Here is a 17,842-nt window from a genome sequence, read left to right on the forward strand (position 1 = left end):
CGCCAAGTGAACGCTGCCTCACCTACGGACTTCTTCGGAGCTCTCGGGGGCCACGTCGATTTCTTCCAAGAGCTCATCCGTTCCGTAATCCGCGAAGAACTCCAGAAACTGTCGGTACCTACACAGCCGACGCTCAGCTTTGTCCAGCGTTGTCCGTGACGAAGTCCAGCATGCACTAAGAGAACCATCCTTCAACACAGAAGCTCAACCGTTAAGACCTGACAGCCCCCGTATGTCTATTTCGCAAGCTTTGCGGCAACCCGCCCCACCTTCCTCCCCGTTTCGCACCACGTCCCCGGCCATACTACAGCCCGACCAAGCGGCCTCGTATTACCACGACAACCGACAGGAGGCCCCAAGAAAATCAGACGTGTGGCGGGCACCTGATCGCCATCCCTTTTGCTTTCACTGTGGCGAAGCTGGGCATGTCTACCGACAGTGCTCATATTGAGAGCTCGGACTACGCGGATTCCCAGCAAACTCGCCGCGACCTAGGTTCGGACAACGTCCTCCTGCAATTGAAGAATACGTTGCCCAGCAGCGCGGATCCTCATCAGCTCGACACCAGTCACGCTCCCCTTCGCCGCTGCGGTTTTCTCCGACTCGCCGTACATATTCGAGCGTGGTGCAGGGTCGGTCGCCCAGCCCGCGCCGGGAAAACTAACCACAGCGGCCTTCGGGGGCGAGGCCGCTCAGTCTGGACGTGCTCAAGGACCCCTGCTGACGCGTACGCGGATCAACGATACATCGACGACGACAGTACCTGCTTATTCCGGAAGAAAAATTTCCTTGGACATTCCTGTATTGCTCGACGGTTGTGAATTGACTGCTTTAGTGGACACTGGAGCGGATTATTCAATATTCAGTGAAAAACTGGCCACCCTTCTAAAGAAAGTGACGACGCCTTGGAATCGAACGCCAGTTCGTATAGCTGGCGGGCACATTGTCACACCACTCGGCATGTGCACGGCACGAATAGAGATTCGCGGCTGTACGTTTGTTGCCAGCTTGAGCATTCTCCCTCAGTGTTCTCGAGACCTAATCATCGGCATTGACTTTCTCAAGGAGCACGGAGCTATCATCGACATTCGCCAACGCCTCGTCACTTTCTCGACAAAGAGCGCCGCAGCGACGACCAACACCATCCACCCTCGAGCACCTCTTCGTGTTACCGACGACGCTGTCACATTACCACCGCGTGCAAGTGTCGTGGTTCAAGTGGCATGTGACAGGCTCTTACACGGTGAAGCGGTCGCAGAAAGCAATCCCTCGCTCCTGCTTTCTCAAGGTGTTTGCGTAGCAAGAAGCCTTATTGATCTTCATGATGGCCACTCTGACGTTCTTGTCACGAACTTCAGCAACGAACACCGCCACCTTTTCCCCGGTACTGTCATCGCCTACGCCGACCCAATCGCCGATGTCACTGAATGTTTTGTTTCCGAGGCAATTGGCACTGCTGAAGCACCTTTACGCAACGTCGACATTAGTCCAACGCTTCCTGAAGACAACAAACAACCCTTGCGCGAGCTGTTACTCGAGTTTCACTCTTGCTTTGCACGGTCGTCGAAGATACGTCAAACGGCGATTACGAAACACCGTATGATCACCTATGACGACGCGCACCCCATACGGCAATAGCCTTATCATGTTTCCCCAACCGAACGACATGCCATTCAAACGCAGGTGAAGGAAATGCTTCAAGACGGCGTAATACAGCCTTCATGCAGCCCCTGGTCATCGCCAGTCGTGCTTGTTAAAAAGAAAGATGGCACGCTTCGGTTTTGTGTTGACTACCGGAAGCTAAACAACGTCACAAAGAAAGACGTATACCCGTTGCCTCGTGTCGACGATTCTCTGGACAGGCTGAGGCGCGCGAAGTATTTCTCCTCTATCGATCTGAAAAGTGGCTACTGGCAAATTGAAGTAGACGAGCGGGAGGGCGAGAAAACTGCCTTTGTTACTCCGGACGGCCTTTACGAATTTCGAGTACTCCCTTTCGGCCTCTGTTCCGCTCCAGCCACATTCCAGCAAATTATGGATACCGTTCTCGCTGACCTCACAAGGAAAAGCTGCCTCGTCTATCTTGATGATGTCGTTGTCTTTTCGCAATCTTTTGACGAGCACCTTCGACGCCTTCGGAATGTACTCGAAGCCATTCGATCGGCTGACCTTACCCTCAAGCCAGAGAAATGCCATTTTGGTTACGAGGAACTGAAGTTTCTCGGACACGTCGTGAGCGCGGCAGGTGTTCGGCCCGATCCCGAGAAGACTGCTGCCGTAGCTGCTTTTCCAGCTCCAACAGACAAGAAAAGTGTCAGACGATTTTTGGGCTTGTGCGCATATTATCGACGCCTCACTGAAAATTTTTCGAAGATTGCAGAGCCGCTATTTCATCTTACGCGTGACGACGTGCCATTCCTCTGGACTGATGAACAACAGACCGCCTTTGCCGAGCTAAAACGTCGATTGTCTTCTCCTCCCGTGTTCGGTCATTTCGATGAGGACGCTGACACAGATGTACGTACTGACGCCAGCAATATCGGTCTCGGAGCTATCCTGGTGCAAAGGCAAGACGGGACTGAACGAGTTATAGCCTACGCGAGCCGCACTCTGTCACGTGCCGAGTCCAATTATTCCACCACAGAGAAGGAGTGCCGCGCGGTCATTTGGGCTACTAGAAAGTTTAGGCCGTATCTCTACGGGCGGCCATTTAAAGTTGTGACCGATCATCACGCTTTATGCTGGTTGGCCAACCTTCGAGACCCTTCTGGACGATTAGCACGTTGGAGTCTACGACTCCAGGAATTTTGACAGCGCCTTCCTGGGAGCCCTCAGCGGGCCGGATCTGCTCGCTAAACAGCGATCGGACACTGAGTTAAGGCCCATCATCGATCACTTAGAAGGCAGCATCGCGTCCATTCCTCGCTCGATTTCGCGACGGTTGTCGTCGTTTTGCCTACGAGAGGGCATCTTATACAAACGAAACACAGGTGCCGGCGACAAACCACATCTTCTAGTAGTGCCTCAAGCCCTTCGCGACGACATTCTATTAGCCTGCCACGACGAGCCGACATCTGGTCACTTGGGCTACTCAAGGACTCTAGACAGGGTACGAAAACTGTACTACTGGCCTAGACTGACTGCTTGTGTCAAACGCTACTGTGAAAGGATGTCATGAATGCCAGCGCCGCAAGTCACCCCCCTTCAAGCCTGCAGGTTTTCTACAACCCATCGACCCTCCGCGTATGCCGTTTGATCAAGTTGGAATGGACCTTCTTGGCCCATTTCCCTTGTCTTCCTCCAGCAATAAGTGGATCATTGTCGCAACCGATTACTTGACGCGTTACGCTGAGACGAAGGCACTACCACGCGGGACAGCATCTGAGGTTGCCCAGTTTTTTATGCATCACATTGTGCTTTGGCATGGCGCACCGTCATTCATCATCACTGACCGAGGGACCGCATTTACGGCGAAGCTCCTGGACGACATCTTCAAGTTGAGTTACACGAGTCATCGAAAGGCCACTGCATAACACCCTCAGACTAACGGCTTGACAGAAAGACTAAACAAAACACTGGCAGACATGATATCTATGTACGTGGATGTGCAACACAAAACGTGGGACGAAATCCTGCCGTACGTAACGTTTGCATACAACACTGCCACGCAGGAAACTACACGATTCACGCCGTTTCATCTCGTTTATGGTCGAGATGTCCAAACTATGCTCAACACCATGATTCCGTATGACGACATCGATCAGCTCGACCAGTTAGCTCCTGACGTCGAGGAGTACATTCAGCGCGCCGAGGAAGCACGTCAACTGGCCCGTGTGCACATAAGACAGCAGCAGTCTACAGATGCAATAAGGTACAATCTCCACCATCGACAAGTTACCTATGAGCCCGGCGACCAAGTTTGGGTTTGGACCCCCATTAGACGGCGAGGCCTCAGTGAGAAACTCCTGAGCAAATACTTCGGACCGTACACAGTACTAAGGCGTGTCAGCGACGTGAACTATGAAGTGATTCCTGACGGAGACCTGCCATCGTCCAAGCGCCGATTACCCCGTGCAGAGATTGTACATGTCGTCCGCCTCAAGCCGTATTTTACACGGTGATGTTCACATAGTGTACTGTTGAACAAACTTTTTGCTGTAGTCGCGTCGTCGTCCGAAGAACTCCGAACCGAATTTTTTTTCCCGACCACAGAACGCATTTTTTGCCTAGTGTGCATGTCCGTATCTGGGCTAGCACGTTTACATTTTTTTTTGTGCGTCTTACCTAATTTGTGTACTTTCCATGTACGTCTTCTGTTTGAGCATCGAGTCGATGATTCATTGGGAGGGGGAATAATGCCACCTGTGTTTTCTGGTGTTTTGAGCCAGCCAACAATCATCATTGGGTGCCCAGCAAGAACGGAGAAGACGACGAAGTCGAAGATTCCGCGCCAGCTGGAGAACCGTCCCCTTCGTGTCTGGCATTCTTCGTGTCTGGCTGCTGGTACTGTTGCTTGTGCTTGCCTTAGCGCGTGACAATATGAACCTTCATAATTCCCACATCCCTCCCCCCTTAGGACCGAATGCCCCTTGACTCAAGTGGCACAATGTTATGGCGGTCTCGCCACAACTAACCTACTCGCTGTCGCGGTTCCCTCAATGCAGTCGGCGGGTCGATGTCTTCAGATTCCTTCTCACCAGAACCCATTGTCTGGTGACATCCTCCGAAGTCAGCCACACCAGGGTCAGCCGACAAGGGCATGGTGTACTTGTTGGGTTGTCCATCGTCGGCCTCTGATCGGATGGCTTGTGCCACTCCAGCCCCGCAGTAGGCACGGCGCAGGGATGAAGGTGCGCTCCTTAACGGGTCCTCCGAAGGTTGGCTCTCCATGCCGGCACTCCTCTCTTGCGTCCAGTGGGCCCAGGAAGTACACGAGCGCGGCTATCTTCTGCAAGGCTAGTTGGTGGCTTGTCTTCTTGATCAGCTGAGGTGCAGCCGTGGCTCCGTGCCGTATGCCCTCGCTGACTTCCATGGCCAGCTTTAGCTGCTGCTCCATAATTCTGGTTCTGCTGCTTCGGATGGGTCTGGACTGGCTATGGTCTGTTCTGCCGACTGCGGGTATTGTAGGGGTGCGCCACGGGGGTCGATGGACACTCGCTTGCCTGCCCACGGGTTCGCGGTGCAGCCGCCGCAGCTTCCACAGTGCCTTCCCTCCGTAAGTACCGCTTCAGCTCACCGACGTGGATTGGTCCGCTGATACGACCTGTGTTCAGATCCCTCAGCTTGTAGTTAAGTCGTGAGAGCTTCTCAGTAACTTCGAAGGGTCCAACCCATTTGGGTGCTAAACAAGCTGCAAACCCTGTGCTCGCGTCACTGAGTGCGTGGTTGCGTTTCAGGACTAGGTCTCCCATTTGGAATTCCATTTCCCGATGCGCTCGGTCATAGGGGAGAGGGATGTGGGAATTATGAAGGTTAATATTTTCCCCAGCGTCCTTACACGGAAGTGAGGAAAGCAGACGCCTTTTTCCCTCTTCTCGTTCGGGGAGCCAAACGGCTTGCTACAACCGATTGTGAGCACAAAGCCATGGGAACTTGTGGCATGCGATTTGATCGGGCCGCTGCCGCGCAGTAAGAGAGGGCACAAATTTGTGCTAGTCATCACTTGCCACTTCAGTGGAATCGCTGAACTCTACCCGCTACTAGCAGCGACAACGAAGGAGGTCCTGAAAAAACTATCGGAGACCTTCTGCCGTTATGGGTTCCCAGAGCGGCTGATCACCGATAACGCATCGTATTTCACGTCGAAAATCTTCCGAGATACGTGCGCAGCGATGGGTGTCCGGCAGGTGAAGACAACGTCCTACCATCCTCAGTCGAACGCGACGAAGCGCCGGAATCCCAGGGGCTCGTGCACCGCCGGATGATACCAGCCTCGAGCAGCTCCTGTAGCGCCGCGTCAATTGCCTCCCGTTTGGCAAGACTGACCGGTCTAGGGTTGGATTTCCAAGGCTGTGCATCGCCCGTCTCGATGCGGTGTTGTACCAACTTCGTGCATCCTGGGCATCTCATCGACATCTCATCGAAGTCGTTTAACAACGATAAGACGCGGTCTCGCTGATGCTGTGTCAGATCACCGACGTCTGCCAGGAGATCGCACCTTTTGCGATCCAGTCTCGGCGCAAATCCGTGTTGACAGGCCGCCTCCAGCGGTTTCGGCAGCACGCGAGACGCGTTGCTCTCTTTGAAAAGATTCCTCCTTTCCACTTCGGCGAAATGCGCAAGCAGCGCCAACGAGTGTTCCCGGTAACCACCGTTGCCGAAGTCGATCACAATGCCACTCTTCAGAGCGCTTTGCAACACCTGTTGCAAAGCGCTCGCCAGCATGTGCACAGGATTTGCCGCGTTTGCAGGCATTCCTCCGCTATTGGAACCGTCGAAACTGTCCGTCCCGATCACGGAGGCCCCCGTGTTTACTGGGCACCGGTCACTATCGGGCTCCGTGACGCGTGGCGATCTCGCTGCGTACGGAGAGCCGACGGAGTTGCGCCTTTTGGCCCGACTGAGTGCGCGCTCAAAGTGCCCGGGGCAGCTGCGCCGGCAGCAGGCGCATTTGCTACGGGCACGACCACGTCTGAGTCGGGCCCTGGGTAGTGTACACCGAAATTTTCTGACGTTCTGGGGAGGCGTGTGGCGGACGCAGGTTCTTCACCGTTCGAAAAGGGGCTCCGGGAACCGCCACCATAATTCCGCTGTGTTCATGGCGCACACGGAGGGAACCAAGATTTCCCCGACTGAAGAGAATAGGTTCAGTAACCCGCCGAAGAATGCCGGTGTGTTGGTGAGGTGTGCGGGGTCGGGCACTCCTACATTTGTAGCGGCTGCGGTAGTGCAGTACGTGTTTGCACGGCCCACATTTGTGGGTGACGCGGCCGATGCAACGAGGCCACAGTTTTCCCTGGCCCGACTGCAAATATTGGCTAACTCCATGAGATCGCTAAGTTTGTACTGCGGGCTCGTCATCGTGTCGCGGGAGCCGGCTGCTCGATTGCGTCTGCAAACGAGAAATCACGTTGGGCGCCAGTTGTAGTCTCCGGGTTCTCTCAAGCTGCCTTTGTTGTAAGGCTTAGGCTTGACGGCCAACTCCCTTGTGCTTGCCCTGTACTATCAGGGTTCGGCGGAACAAGGTCAGGCAGAAACACGACAACAAACGATAGCGTAACAAGTATAAAAAGGGTTTATTGCTCCATGGGAATTTACGTGGAAGCAGGCTATAGAGTCGACCTCGACGTTTGTCGGGGTCGATAGTGGTCGAACGAGGTAGGGTGCGACAAAGGAGGGGAACGAGATGGTTACCTGAGCTCCGTCCTTTGTCGCGGCTCGCAGTCGTCTCCCATTTCTCCGGCGTGCGCCGGTCACGCCGATCGCGACTGCCCCCGCCTCGTTCTGGGCTCGGTCCAATGAGTGCGGGGCTCCGCGTACACGTCACCGCTGCGTTTGCAACCGGTTTCCAAGAGGATCGCGCCACCGCACAAAAAGCCGTTTGGCTCACCGAACGGGAAAAGGGAAAAAGGCGTCTGCTCTCCTCACTTCCATGGGGCGCGTAAGGACGCGAGAAAATATGAACCTTCATAATTCCCACAGCGTGTCCACGCTCATCGAGTGTGATGTGTCACAGAGTCTGCGAGCGCGTCGGCAACATAAACTGGAAAATGAGAGTGCCGGCTTGGCGGGCTAGGCCAGCTGCAGCAAGCGGCAGGATCAGGTTTGAATGAAGGGAGGGGTCACGTCCGTGATGGTAAGATTGCCGGGCCGAGGGATGCGGGCCCGCCTCGAGCAAGCTCGCACGCACACGTGCGCTTGCTCTCGCCTCACAGTCGCAAGCGCGCTGCCGCCGCTTCGCATTCCGTCGCGGTGGAGAAGGTGCTTCCGGTTGCTGCTCGCGCAAAAATGACAAGATTTGGGGCGAAATCTCTCGGTTGTCGGCGGGGAAAATTCGTTATTTCGAGGGGGTCTCCCACTGCCACTTCGTTACGTAGAGGTCTCAAATACATGTGCTTCTATGGAGTAACGGCGGGGAATCGAAAAACTTCGTTATATCCTGGAATTAGTTATATGGAGGTTCGTTATAAGCAGGTTTAACTGTATATGCGAAGGGGTTCTTATCAATCAGATTTTCTTTACAGTGAGTCTATGGAACACCAACCAAACGTTCCCACATCGTTCGATACATCCTAGATGTTGGCTTAATCGAGTTCGTCTTAAGGCTGGGCTACATGGAGTGAAAAACGGGCGTCAAAGCAACGAACTTCCCCCGGCGGCGAATGCTCGACCCTCAGCGTACAATAATTTGACGGCTGTTTCCGACCTGGCTCGATCAGGAAAACTTCGCCCAGCAAAGTTCACGTACTCACCAGGCGTTGCGACAAGTGATCTCCCTCCGACTTCTGGCGGCTGGTTGTGAGCCATCACAAGTTTCATTGTTATTGTTTTTTGTTTTTTTTTTTTCTAGTGCCGCCATTGCTCCGTCCGTTCTGCTGGAGAGTGCCTCGAGTGCTCAAGTGCCTTTAGCAACAAAGGGGATGAAAGCAAATAGAAGCCGACTGTGCCTGGTTTCCAGGCTGTTTGCATCTGTGTGGTCCAGACGGCGCACAGAATGGTTGGTGGCATTGAGAACGAGAGCCGCTGACAGGCGTGCTTCCCGCCAAATTTTGATAATGCTATCCTCTCCGGCTGCAGTACTAAATACCGTGACTGCCGCCGTGCAGTCACTTGTAGGCTTACATGTGAAACAGAAGGCACACACTGCACAGGCACACTACAGGCTATACGCACACTACAGTACATTGTACACACACCAAGCTCGTGCCACAGCACAATGAAGTCAGACAGCGCAATACCAGCCCGCTAAAAAGCTTGCAGTTCAATAGAATATGTAGAAATTGCTTGTAAATGCATCTATGAAAATTTTTTAAAAGAAATTGCTTAGCCATTAACAACACATAATAGCGCGAAAATTATTTTATGATTTACTTGAACACGTTTGTCTAGTCTGGAATCGCTAACAGCGAAGTGGCGAACGCGTCCCACGTCGCAGAAAATTCGGTGTCGGCGACATTGTCGGTTAGAGAAAATTATAGTATTTGTTTATATGTACATGCCACACCCTGGTTTATGACATGCGGTATATGCATGTTACATGGCCACACAATTCTATCACTAAAGTTGCTCACACCTTGTCTTATATTGTCTTACAAAGTCTTACCTTCCTACATACCTTGTCTTACATTGTCTTACCTTGTCTTACAAGGTTATTCCTCAGAATTTTGAGAATGACAGCCCACAAACAAATGTCATGAAACAAAACACTGACAGTGCATGCCTTTTAAGGTAAATCTTCTCAGACTGAAATATTAAAAGTGCGAAACTAACAGAAACCCGAAATTTCTTGGCGTGGCCGTGTACTACTTCAGGGATCGGCCCATGAAAAAGGCTGCGCTTCTAAAAATCAAGAATGAATCTTTAAACACGTGTCCCATCATCACTAATACTTTACTGTTGAAGCATAATCACACAAATCTAAAACAAGTACAAGCGTCAGTTGTGAATAAATGGGTCACAGTGCAGGAGAACGACCTGATTATGTGAGAAGAGACTTTCTATATGCTCCAAGGGAAGCCTTGCAATGTTCCTATATGCAAGGCTTCCCTTGAACATAAGCTTTGAATGCTAAATCCCGAAGATAATGTATGCACACAACAACCACAGCATCATTTACTTTCTGGGCATGTACAGTGTGCATCATGCAATGCCAAATTCTTGGATGTCCAGCTTTACGCCATACTAAAGCTCTAAAGCTCTTTATTGTTTTCTGCTATGGACCAATAAAAAATTGGGTGCTTGTTAGAATTAGGCAAATAATTCCAAATAAATGCCTTTCAGCGTTTTTTTCTGCCTCTTTTGTTTCGGCTGACTGGATAGATTTAAATCTATCAGTCCGTCGGTCCCATCAAGGTCAAATGAATGCAAGTCGACTGAGTTAGGCATGGCTCATCTCATGCCGTGCCATCCCATGCCGTGCGATCATCCACGATCATCCCATGCCGTGCCAACCATCTCAGTGGCCACGTGCTTGGCCACTTATCGGTAGCATTGTGTTTGGCAAGTGCAGCAACAAATTCAACAGTGACTGCATACTGTACCAAAGATCCAGCTTTGCGGCTCAAATGGGAGTGCTACCAACTGAATTTCGACTCTACGATAATAATGTCAAGACACTTCAGCTACACAGCTTGGCTTCGTTTGAAAATGGCCATACAAGTGGTAGCCTTCGTGTGCAAGGGCTGGAAAGTTTGATTTTTACATAATTTTCCTCATTCTTACAACCATAAAAAAGGGTAAAAATACTTACAATAGACAGCTAATCTGAGAGACTTGGCAGTGTAAGGCTATTATTCACTCGTGACTGCGTCGGTTTTACCCAACCTCATTCTCCTCCCCTGCGGACAGTTGCACGTTAGTAGGAAGGTAGCAAGAGCTGTCACTTCTGCAATGCTTTTGAGGGAGGTCACAGATAATTTTAGCATTCGAGGGGCTAATGTGGCTAGGCCCAGGGTAGGTATGCGAAGAATAACAGCTTATAATGAGTTTAGCCAGTTGTCATTGTTTATTCTGGCTCTGATGCAGCATACCTGCATGGGAGGCTGCCGACTGGCCGGTTGCTGCCCAGCTGTTGAGGGCACAGTGGGGGGCACGAAGGCACTCTGCAGGGGCACAGTCCGGTGGGCTGGGTCCACTGGAGGCGCATGGAGTGTGTCCTCTGGAGAGCCTTCGGCTGCACACACAAGATCAGGTGCACACATAAGACACACATTATTGAGTTAATAGAGGTCGATGCGTTTTGGGATCAGCTGCTGGCCAGCCATGCTCTTCCAAATTTTAACAAGGCTAGGTTTTCCCTAAGCATTTCAGGCCATGCACAAAGTGTTTTCATTGCCTGAACGTGTCAGTGCCCTGACCTACGAGATGACCCTCTGTGGGATGTTGCGCCAAGATCATCTTGAATGCCGCACAGAACTCTTGGTGCATTACTAGCACCAATTAAAGAGAAATTCTTGTATTATATATTAAAACTTGTTTGCTTCCGCATTTTAGCTCCTCTTGGACACCAACTGTTGCAAGAAGTGCACGGAGTGCCCCTCATGAAGACTGTATACATTTTGCTCAGGCAACACCGCACAGATTCATAAAAATGAAGTGGGTGGATGTATTGCTGACCACCTCATTCATCACACCTGGACTTACCATGCTTCAACATTCTCAATGATATGATAATTTCAGTGAGACTACGCAACATCGGCTTTCACAGCAGGGGTGTCAGCTTACATCTGATGGCTGCAAGGACACTGTGGCATTGCAGGCAACGGGGAGGCCGGTCGGCAGCAGCACATGATTTTGCAACTTCAAATTTATGTCAAACCACCTGATGATGTGCGAGCCGTCATTCGTAACCAGCCTCCAACCAGACGCTCGTGCTGCCACTTGGGACCCACTGCTGTCCATCACTGCTCGAGGGCTCACACGGCTGCAGTGCACCACGCTACTGCGCTGCTGCACATCAGCAATGGCTTGTCGCCAGAGACGTGTGGCTAGGAGGCACACATTGCAGCACGGTGCAGAGACAACAATCTAGGGCTGACCCAACGGCAGCTCTCCTCTTCCCTGCAGGTCTGTGCATATAAACGTCTAGTGACATTTTTCAATGGCATCATGATCACCCAGTGCCTAACTTTCTATGGTGCTTGGGTGCCTGACAGTGTGGGATGTCCAACAAAGCCACCAGAATTCACTCTACATTTTCCTGCCTGCCTTCCATGCTTTCCTTCATACCTAATCACCTTCGCTCCCATCCCCTACCTCTTACAGCTCCCCCACCTCTTACAGTTCGGTGACTTCAACTTCCTCATTATTGATTGGAATAACCTGACTTCCGCAATAAACAACGCAGAAGCGAAAGACTTTGTCGACATCTGTTTAAATTTTAACTTATCGCAACTTATTTCAGAGCCGACACGTGTAACGCGCGACTGCGCAAACATTTTGTACCTTATACTTACTAACCATCCAGAAACCTTATCATCGGTTACCTATCTTCGTCCTATCAGTGACCACAGTGTGATTCATGCCACATTTGACTTTGCCCCAGCACCGCGTGTTCTTTCCAGCAAACTTCGAAGCTATAAATGAAGAATTGTGGACTTTTTTACCAGTCTTTGAAACCTCATTCAATGAACGATCTGTTGAAGACAACTGGGAACTGTTTAAAAATAAAATGAATGAACTAGCAAACAAGTATATACCGAAAATAACATTCCGTGAGAATCATCAGAACCCTTGGTTTAATAACAATGTAAAGAGGTTGGAAAATAAGAAAAAAAGACTTTTTCGTAATGCCAAGCAGAATTTAAGCCCAACTTCTTGGGAAAAATACTACGCCGCTGAGAGAGAGTACTTATGTGCTGTCCGCAATGCCAAATGGTCCTTTTTCAACAATGACTTACCTAAAATGTTAACAGACAACCCCAAGAAATTTTGGAAAGTTATCAACCCTGGGAACACACGCACTATAACTCTTGTTAATGATGCGGGGGAAATCATGCCTGAAACTGAGTGCGCACTAATATTTAACAACGCATTTTCTTCAGTATTTTCTAATGATAATAACGTTCCATTGTCTAATGTCCCCTGCAACATAGCTTCTAGCATGCCGAGCGTGGTGTTTTATCCTGATGGTGTTTTGCGCATTATTGAAAACCTTAAACTTTCATCCTCAGCAGGTATAGATGATATAAACTCTAAACTGCTAAAAAATACAAAATATATTTCTTCACCATTTTTGTGTCTTATATTCTCTCAGTCACTTTCTACAGCCTCCATGCCTCACAACTGGAAGGTGGGGAAGGTCGTTCCCATCTACAAGTCTGGTAATAAGAACACACCGCTAAATTATCGACCAATCTCTCTCACTAGCCTTCCGTGCAAAATCATGGAACGTGTCATCTACTCCCTGATCATGAATCACTTGGACGCCAATCAATTTTTTCATTCGGCACAGCATGGGTTCCGTAAGGGCTTCTCTACCGAAACGCAACTAGCTTTGTTTCTACACGACTTGCATATAAACCTTGACTCTAACCAACAAACTGACGCTATTTTTCTGGACTATGAAAAGGCCTTTGACAAAGTTCCTCACCGCCACTTACTACTAAAACTTTCTTCTTTGAACTTGCACAGTGACGTACTCAAATGGCTCGAAGCATTCCTTACTGATCGCTACCAATTCGTTTCTATAAATGACAAATCATCCACTCTTCTCCCTGTAACTTCTGGTGTCCCGCAGGGATCAGTTCTCGGTCCTCTTCTCTTTTTAATTTATATTAATGACTTACCCCTACATGTATCTTGCAAGATACGAGTTTTTGCTGATGACTGCGTGATTTACCATCCAGTTTCTAATGCTACTGACGAAAACACCTTACAACAAAGTTTTAACAACATGCAGTCTTGGAGTGAACAATGGTTAATGACTCTTAATCCCAACAAATGTAAGCATATATCTTTTACCCGCCGCCGTAACCCTTTCCTGTCCACTTATACAATAGTAAACGTTCCCATAGAATCAGTAGAACCATTTAAGTACTTGGGCGTAACACTTTCTCATGATCTCAGTTGGGGTACGCATATTTCCAACATACTTTCATCAGCTAACAGAACTTTTGGCTTCATGAGACGACACTTGCGTGACGCCCCGCAGAACGTAAAACTCCTAGCTTTCAAATCCCTTATCAGACCGAAAGTTGAATACGCCTCACCCATCTGGAATCCATATCAAGTCTATCTTGTTAACGCGCTCGAGTCCTTTCAAAACCACGTCGTCAGATACATCCATTCATCATACTCATATGACGTAAGCGTATCATCCTTAAGAGCAAAATCTGATCTCCAGCCCCTTGCACGTCGTCGCGCTACAGCCAGTCTTTGCCTCTTTCATAAGTTTTTTTACAGTTCCCTAATTCACGAGCCATATATCACACCACCCGCACGCATATCGCTACGAACTGGGCACCCATTACAAGTCTTACGGCCACGCTCCCATACAACTACCTTTCTTCGTCTTTTTTTTCCCGCACAGCATCAGACTGGAACGCCCTTCCCCACCACGTGGCTGAAATCACTTGCCCGACATCGTTCTTCAAAAATGTGTCTTTGTTGGCTGAAAAATAATCAGCTTTTTTCACCGCGTCATTTTCCCCCCTTCTTTCTGTTTTTATGAACTTGCAAAATGGAGCTTTCTTGTAGTTTTCTGAATACCTGTGTTTCTGTTGCATCAACTGTACCCACCCCTTATGTAATACCCCTAGCAAAGGGGTCTTTAAGGAAATAAAACTGAACTGAACTGAACTGAACTTACTCATTCTTTTTACCATTTTTTAGCTGTAGGAGAGTTCAGGTGCCCTAAAGGCAGTGAAGCGGTCACAGTGTTCGTGGCCACACACCCTTTTTCTTCTCCACCTCTACTGTATCTCCGGTGTTCAAACATATAAAGGCACAAGCAAAATTCCCGCTCCCGCCTATCACTTATCATGGAAATATGATGCCCCAGCAAAAACTGAAATTCCAGTCGAAGACTTACGCATACGTAACTATTGCCACCACCGAACACGTTACGTAAACTTAACACATTTCGGTGGAGCCAGTAAGGATTGTTAATATACATTGCTTCAGTGCTAATCGTAGTAACATCCCCATTCATCGTGAGATGGGTTCTGCAAGAACTTTTTACTTTTTTGTGGCTTAATGACACAGGCGTCATGACCACCGAGCGGACAAGAAATTTGCAGCAAGGCCCTTTATAGCGTGCTTGAAGTGCATTTAACGGAGTTGTAATGCGGCAATTAGTGGGTTGCAGTGTAGCTCTGTATCCTGTTAGCTAAAGCTATGCTTTCACTTGGTGCTAACACCAGTAGCACCAAGCGAGACAAAAAGTATATATTATTAAAAAAAAGCGGTAACATTCTTGCCACATGTGCATTTCAAGTGACTTTGAATCAATGTCTTTAGACATAAACATGAATTGTGCGCTGCTACAGTGGTCCTAGTAAGCGACACGCACCCCATTCGAAGCTTTGCATTTACATTTTACAACATGTACTCATGATTCTCTAAGTGAAACAGCTGCACACAATTAAAATAAACAGGTTGAATGATTTGAAAGAGTATTAAAAGTTGCCGCATGAAGAGTCATGAGAACTAACCTAAGTGCCTCGCAATGCCAGGTGACTAAGCCAGCAAAACTCGTTTGGTCTACTATCCCCGCTGGAATCCTTGCACACCTACTATATTATATACGCACTGCCATCTCATAGGATAGATAAAAAGGTATACACAACTTTTAATTAGGTCCTCAAGAAAACGCGAATACTGGTTCGTTGGCGCACTAATATAGTAGCACATTATCATGCTTAAATGCAGTGGTACCTAGGCTGGAATGGCGCGAGACTCGACAGCAGTGGCGACACAAAATATCGTGATGAAGTTGACAAACCCCAGGCTATTTACCTAGCTGCCACTTTCCTCTGAAACTGGCCTGAACATGAACCCTTCGTGGTCACACTCAGTGTTTTGCAGCAATTTGGGCGCAATTCGAGGCATTTTTACAGTTTTTTCGCCAATTGGCACAATAACTCACAAATGTAGCACTTTGGTGCAATTGGTGCAGTTGCATCATCCCTGTCATATAAACTTCACCAGAAAGAGCTACAGGTTTGCGCTATCCAAACAGCAGGATGAGCTAAGTGGAACATCATGGAACTCCATTCCCAAATGCAGGTGGGCCAGGCAATTCATACACTTGCATTACGTTCACTAGGCGACTGCACAGCAACGATTTCATTGGCGACAAACTGAATGAATCACTGCGAGGTCTGCCATTGGAAACAGTGACAAATCATGATCAATTAGTCTATCTGTCACTTCGTGTGATTGTGAAAAACAAAATATAAGCCCCTCATATCCCCTTATTTTCCAACTTGCGTGGTTCAGTATGTACTATCGACCAAAAAAGTTTATGGACCAAAAGATCTGAAAAAAAGCTGAATATCTCCGCAGCCTCAAAACGCAGCCTGGTACAGTATAAACCACTTATAACGTAACCGCTTATAGTGCAGGATCGGATATAATACGGTCTTTTCAGACTCCCGTCAATTTTCCCATAGCACTCTATGTATACGCGTATCGCTTTTAGTGCAGTTGTGGGACACGAAATACCGGTTACAGTGCAGCTGCCTGTAAGTTCGGCAGTCAACCTAGACGGCAAATGCTCCCCTCAAGCCACAAATACCGTATTTACTCGAATCTAATGCGCACTTTTTTTCCGATAAAACAGGTCCAAAAATTGCGTGCGCATTAGAATCGAGTACGAGCCTAAATCTGCATTACCATATTGCCGTTGGCATTTCAAAATGGCCGCCTCGCACGCGTGTCGAGCCTAGCTACTCTCGAGCCAAGCTACCGTAGCTTCCTCCATGTGCTGCAGTACACGTGCTTAGGCAATAGTCTACCGTCTGTCTTCACGTTCTCTGCATCTGCTCTATCAGCATGAAGTACCGAGTTCATCATGATGCCGCATTTAAAAGGAAAGTGATCATGTGTGCGGAGACGGACGAAAATCGGGGCGCATCACGGGCGCTCAGAGAATCCGAAACTTGCGTTTGGGACTGGCGCAAGCCAAAAGAGAGGGTTTTTGCCAGCAAAGCAATGTGGAACGGTTTCATTGGACCGAAGCAGGACGTAATTTGCGACGTTCCACTTCGGCGATACGATCGCCTTGGCCCAATTTTGAAAGCAATCTGCGACGGGGAAAGTCCGCCGCGCGCCGTGTTTTCGCCACTTATAGGTGGCGTCGAAGCGAGAGGCATGACCGCACGAAGGTCAATTCGCTCGCTGCACTTCATCACTCGAGCGTTTTAACAGTTCGTCTCCGTGGTAAACAAGCCAGATGTGTTCATGTTTGCTTGTGCGCGCGTGGCACCATGCTTGTTAATTTTTTTAGTAAGCGAATACGGAACCTACAGCACAGTGACAGTAATGGCACAAATGCGCCTAGAGTGTCCATTATCGACATAAAATAGTTGTTTTGGTTATAAAGCAGATATTCGCGACTCCGGCGACTTATGTTATAACCGGTCAACACTGTATTCCCATTTCCAGCTTCTTCTGGTATATGCGAACAACATTGTGATCAACGGTTTTACTGGGAACTTTTAAAGGCTGCTCGGATATTTAGTGTTTTCTGAGATCCCATGCTTCGTAAACTTTTTGGTCGACAGTAAAAGCACGCATTAGGTTATTTAAACGACCAACAGCTGACTCAGGAGATTATGGTGGAAATAAAAAGCTTTGCAATATTATAGTGATCATGTCCAGGGCTAGTTTGCCGTGCAGCTAATTATGCTCTCCACACAGAGACGCGAAGTACACCTGCACGTAATCACGGTTTTTGGGGATGCGCGACTCTCACGCGTCTCCTGTAATCCGGCTTCTCCGTGTGGCTAAGCCTGGCGGCGGTCGTGGTGGTTGTGGCGCATTGCGAGAGATGGCACGAGTGTCGCGATGCTAACGCCACCGAACGGCGGGGTCACTTGGAAGAAAATGGTCGAAGGCGCTTCCTCTTTGGCTTGGGATCGGCGGCCAACACGCACGAACGCTTCGCGTGTGCACCGGCCCGCTTAGCGGGACCGTCTCGCGAGGCTAAGAACAGGACACCGGTATGGACGAACATGGATCG

The 17,842-nt window shown here is 49.3% G+C and overlaps 1 protein-coding gene across 18 annotated transcripts in view; it reads right to left on the reverse strand.

Annotated features, from left to right (window-relative positions):
• The window catches only part of LOC119466381 (serine/threonine-protein kinase WNK1-like), a 420,835-nt gene that overhangs the window by 232,792 nt on the left and 170,201 nt on the right, over positions 1 to 17,842 (reverse strand). For all 18 annotated transcript variants that reach the window (XM_049657238.1, XM_049657241.1, XM_049657234.1 and 15 more), the window contains one exon: positions 10,689 to 10,831. In XM_049657238.1, the coding sequence (XP_049513195.1) occupies positions 10,689 to 10,831 (143 nt within the window). The remainder of the gene's footprint in view (positions 1 to 10,688; positions 10,832 to 17,842) is intronic.

Source organism: Dermacentor silvarum, chromosome 10 (genome assembly GCF_013339745.2).
Source record: "Dermacentor silvarum isolate Dsil-2018 chromosome 10, BIME_Dsil_1.4, whole genome shotgun sequence".
Taxonomy (NCBI): Eukaryota; Metazoa; Arthropoda; class Arachnida; order Ixodida; family Ixodidae; genus Dermacentor; species Dermacentor silvarum.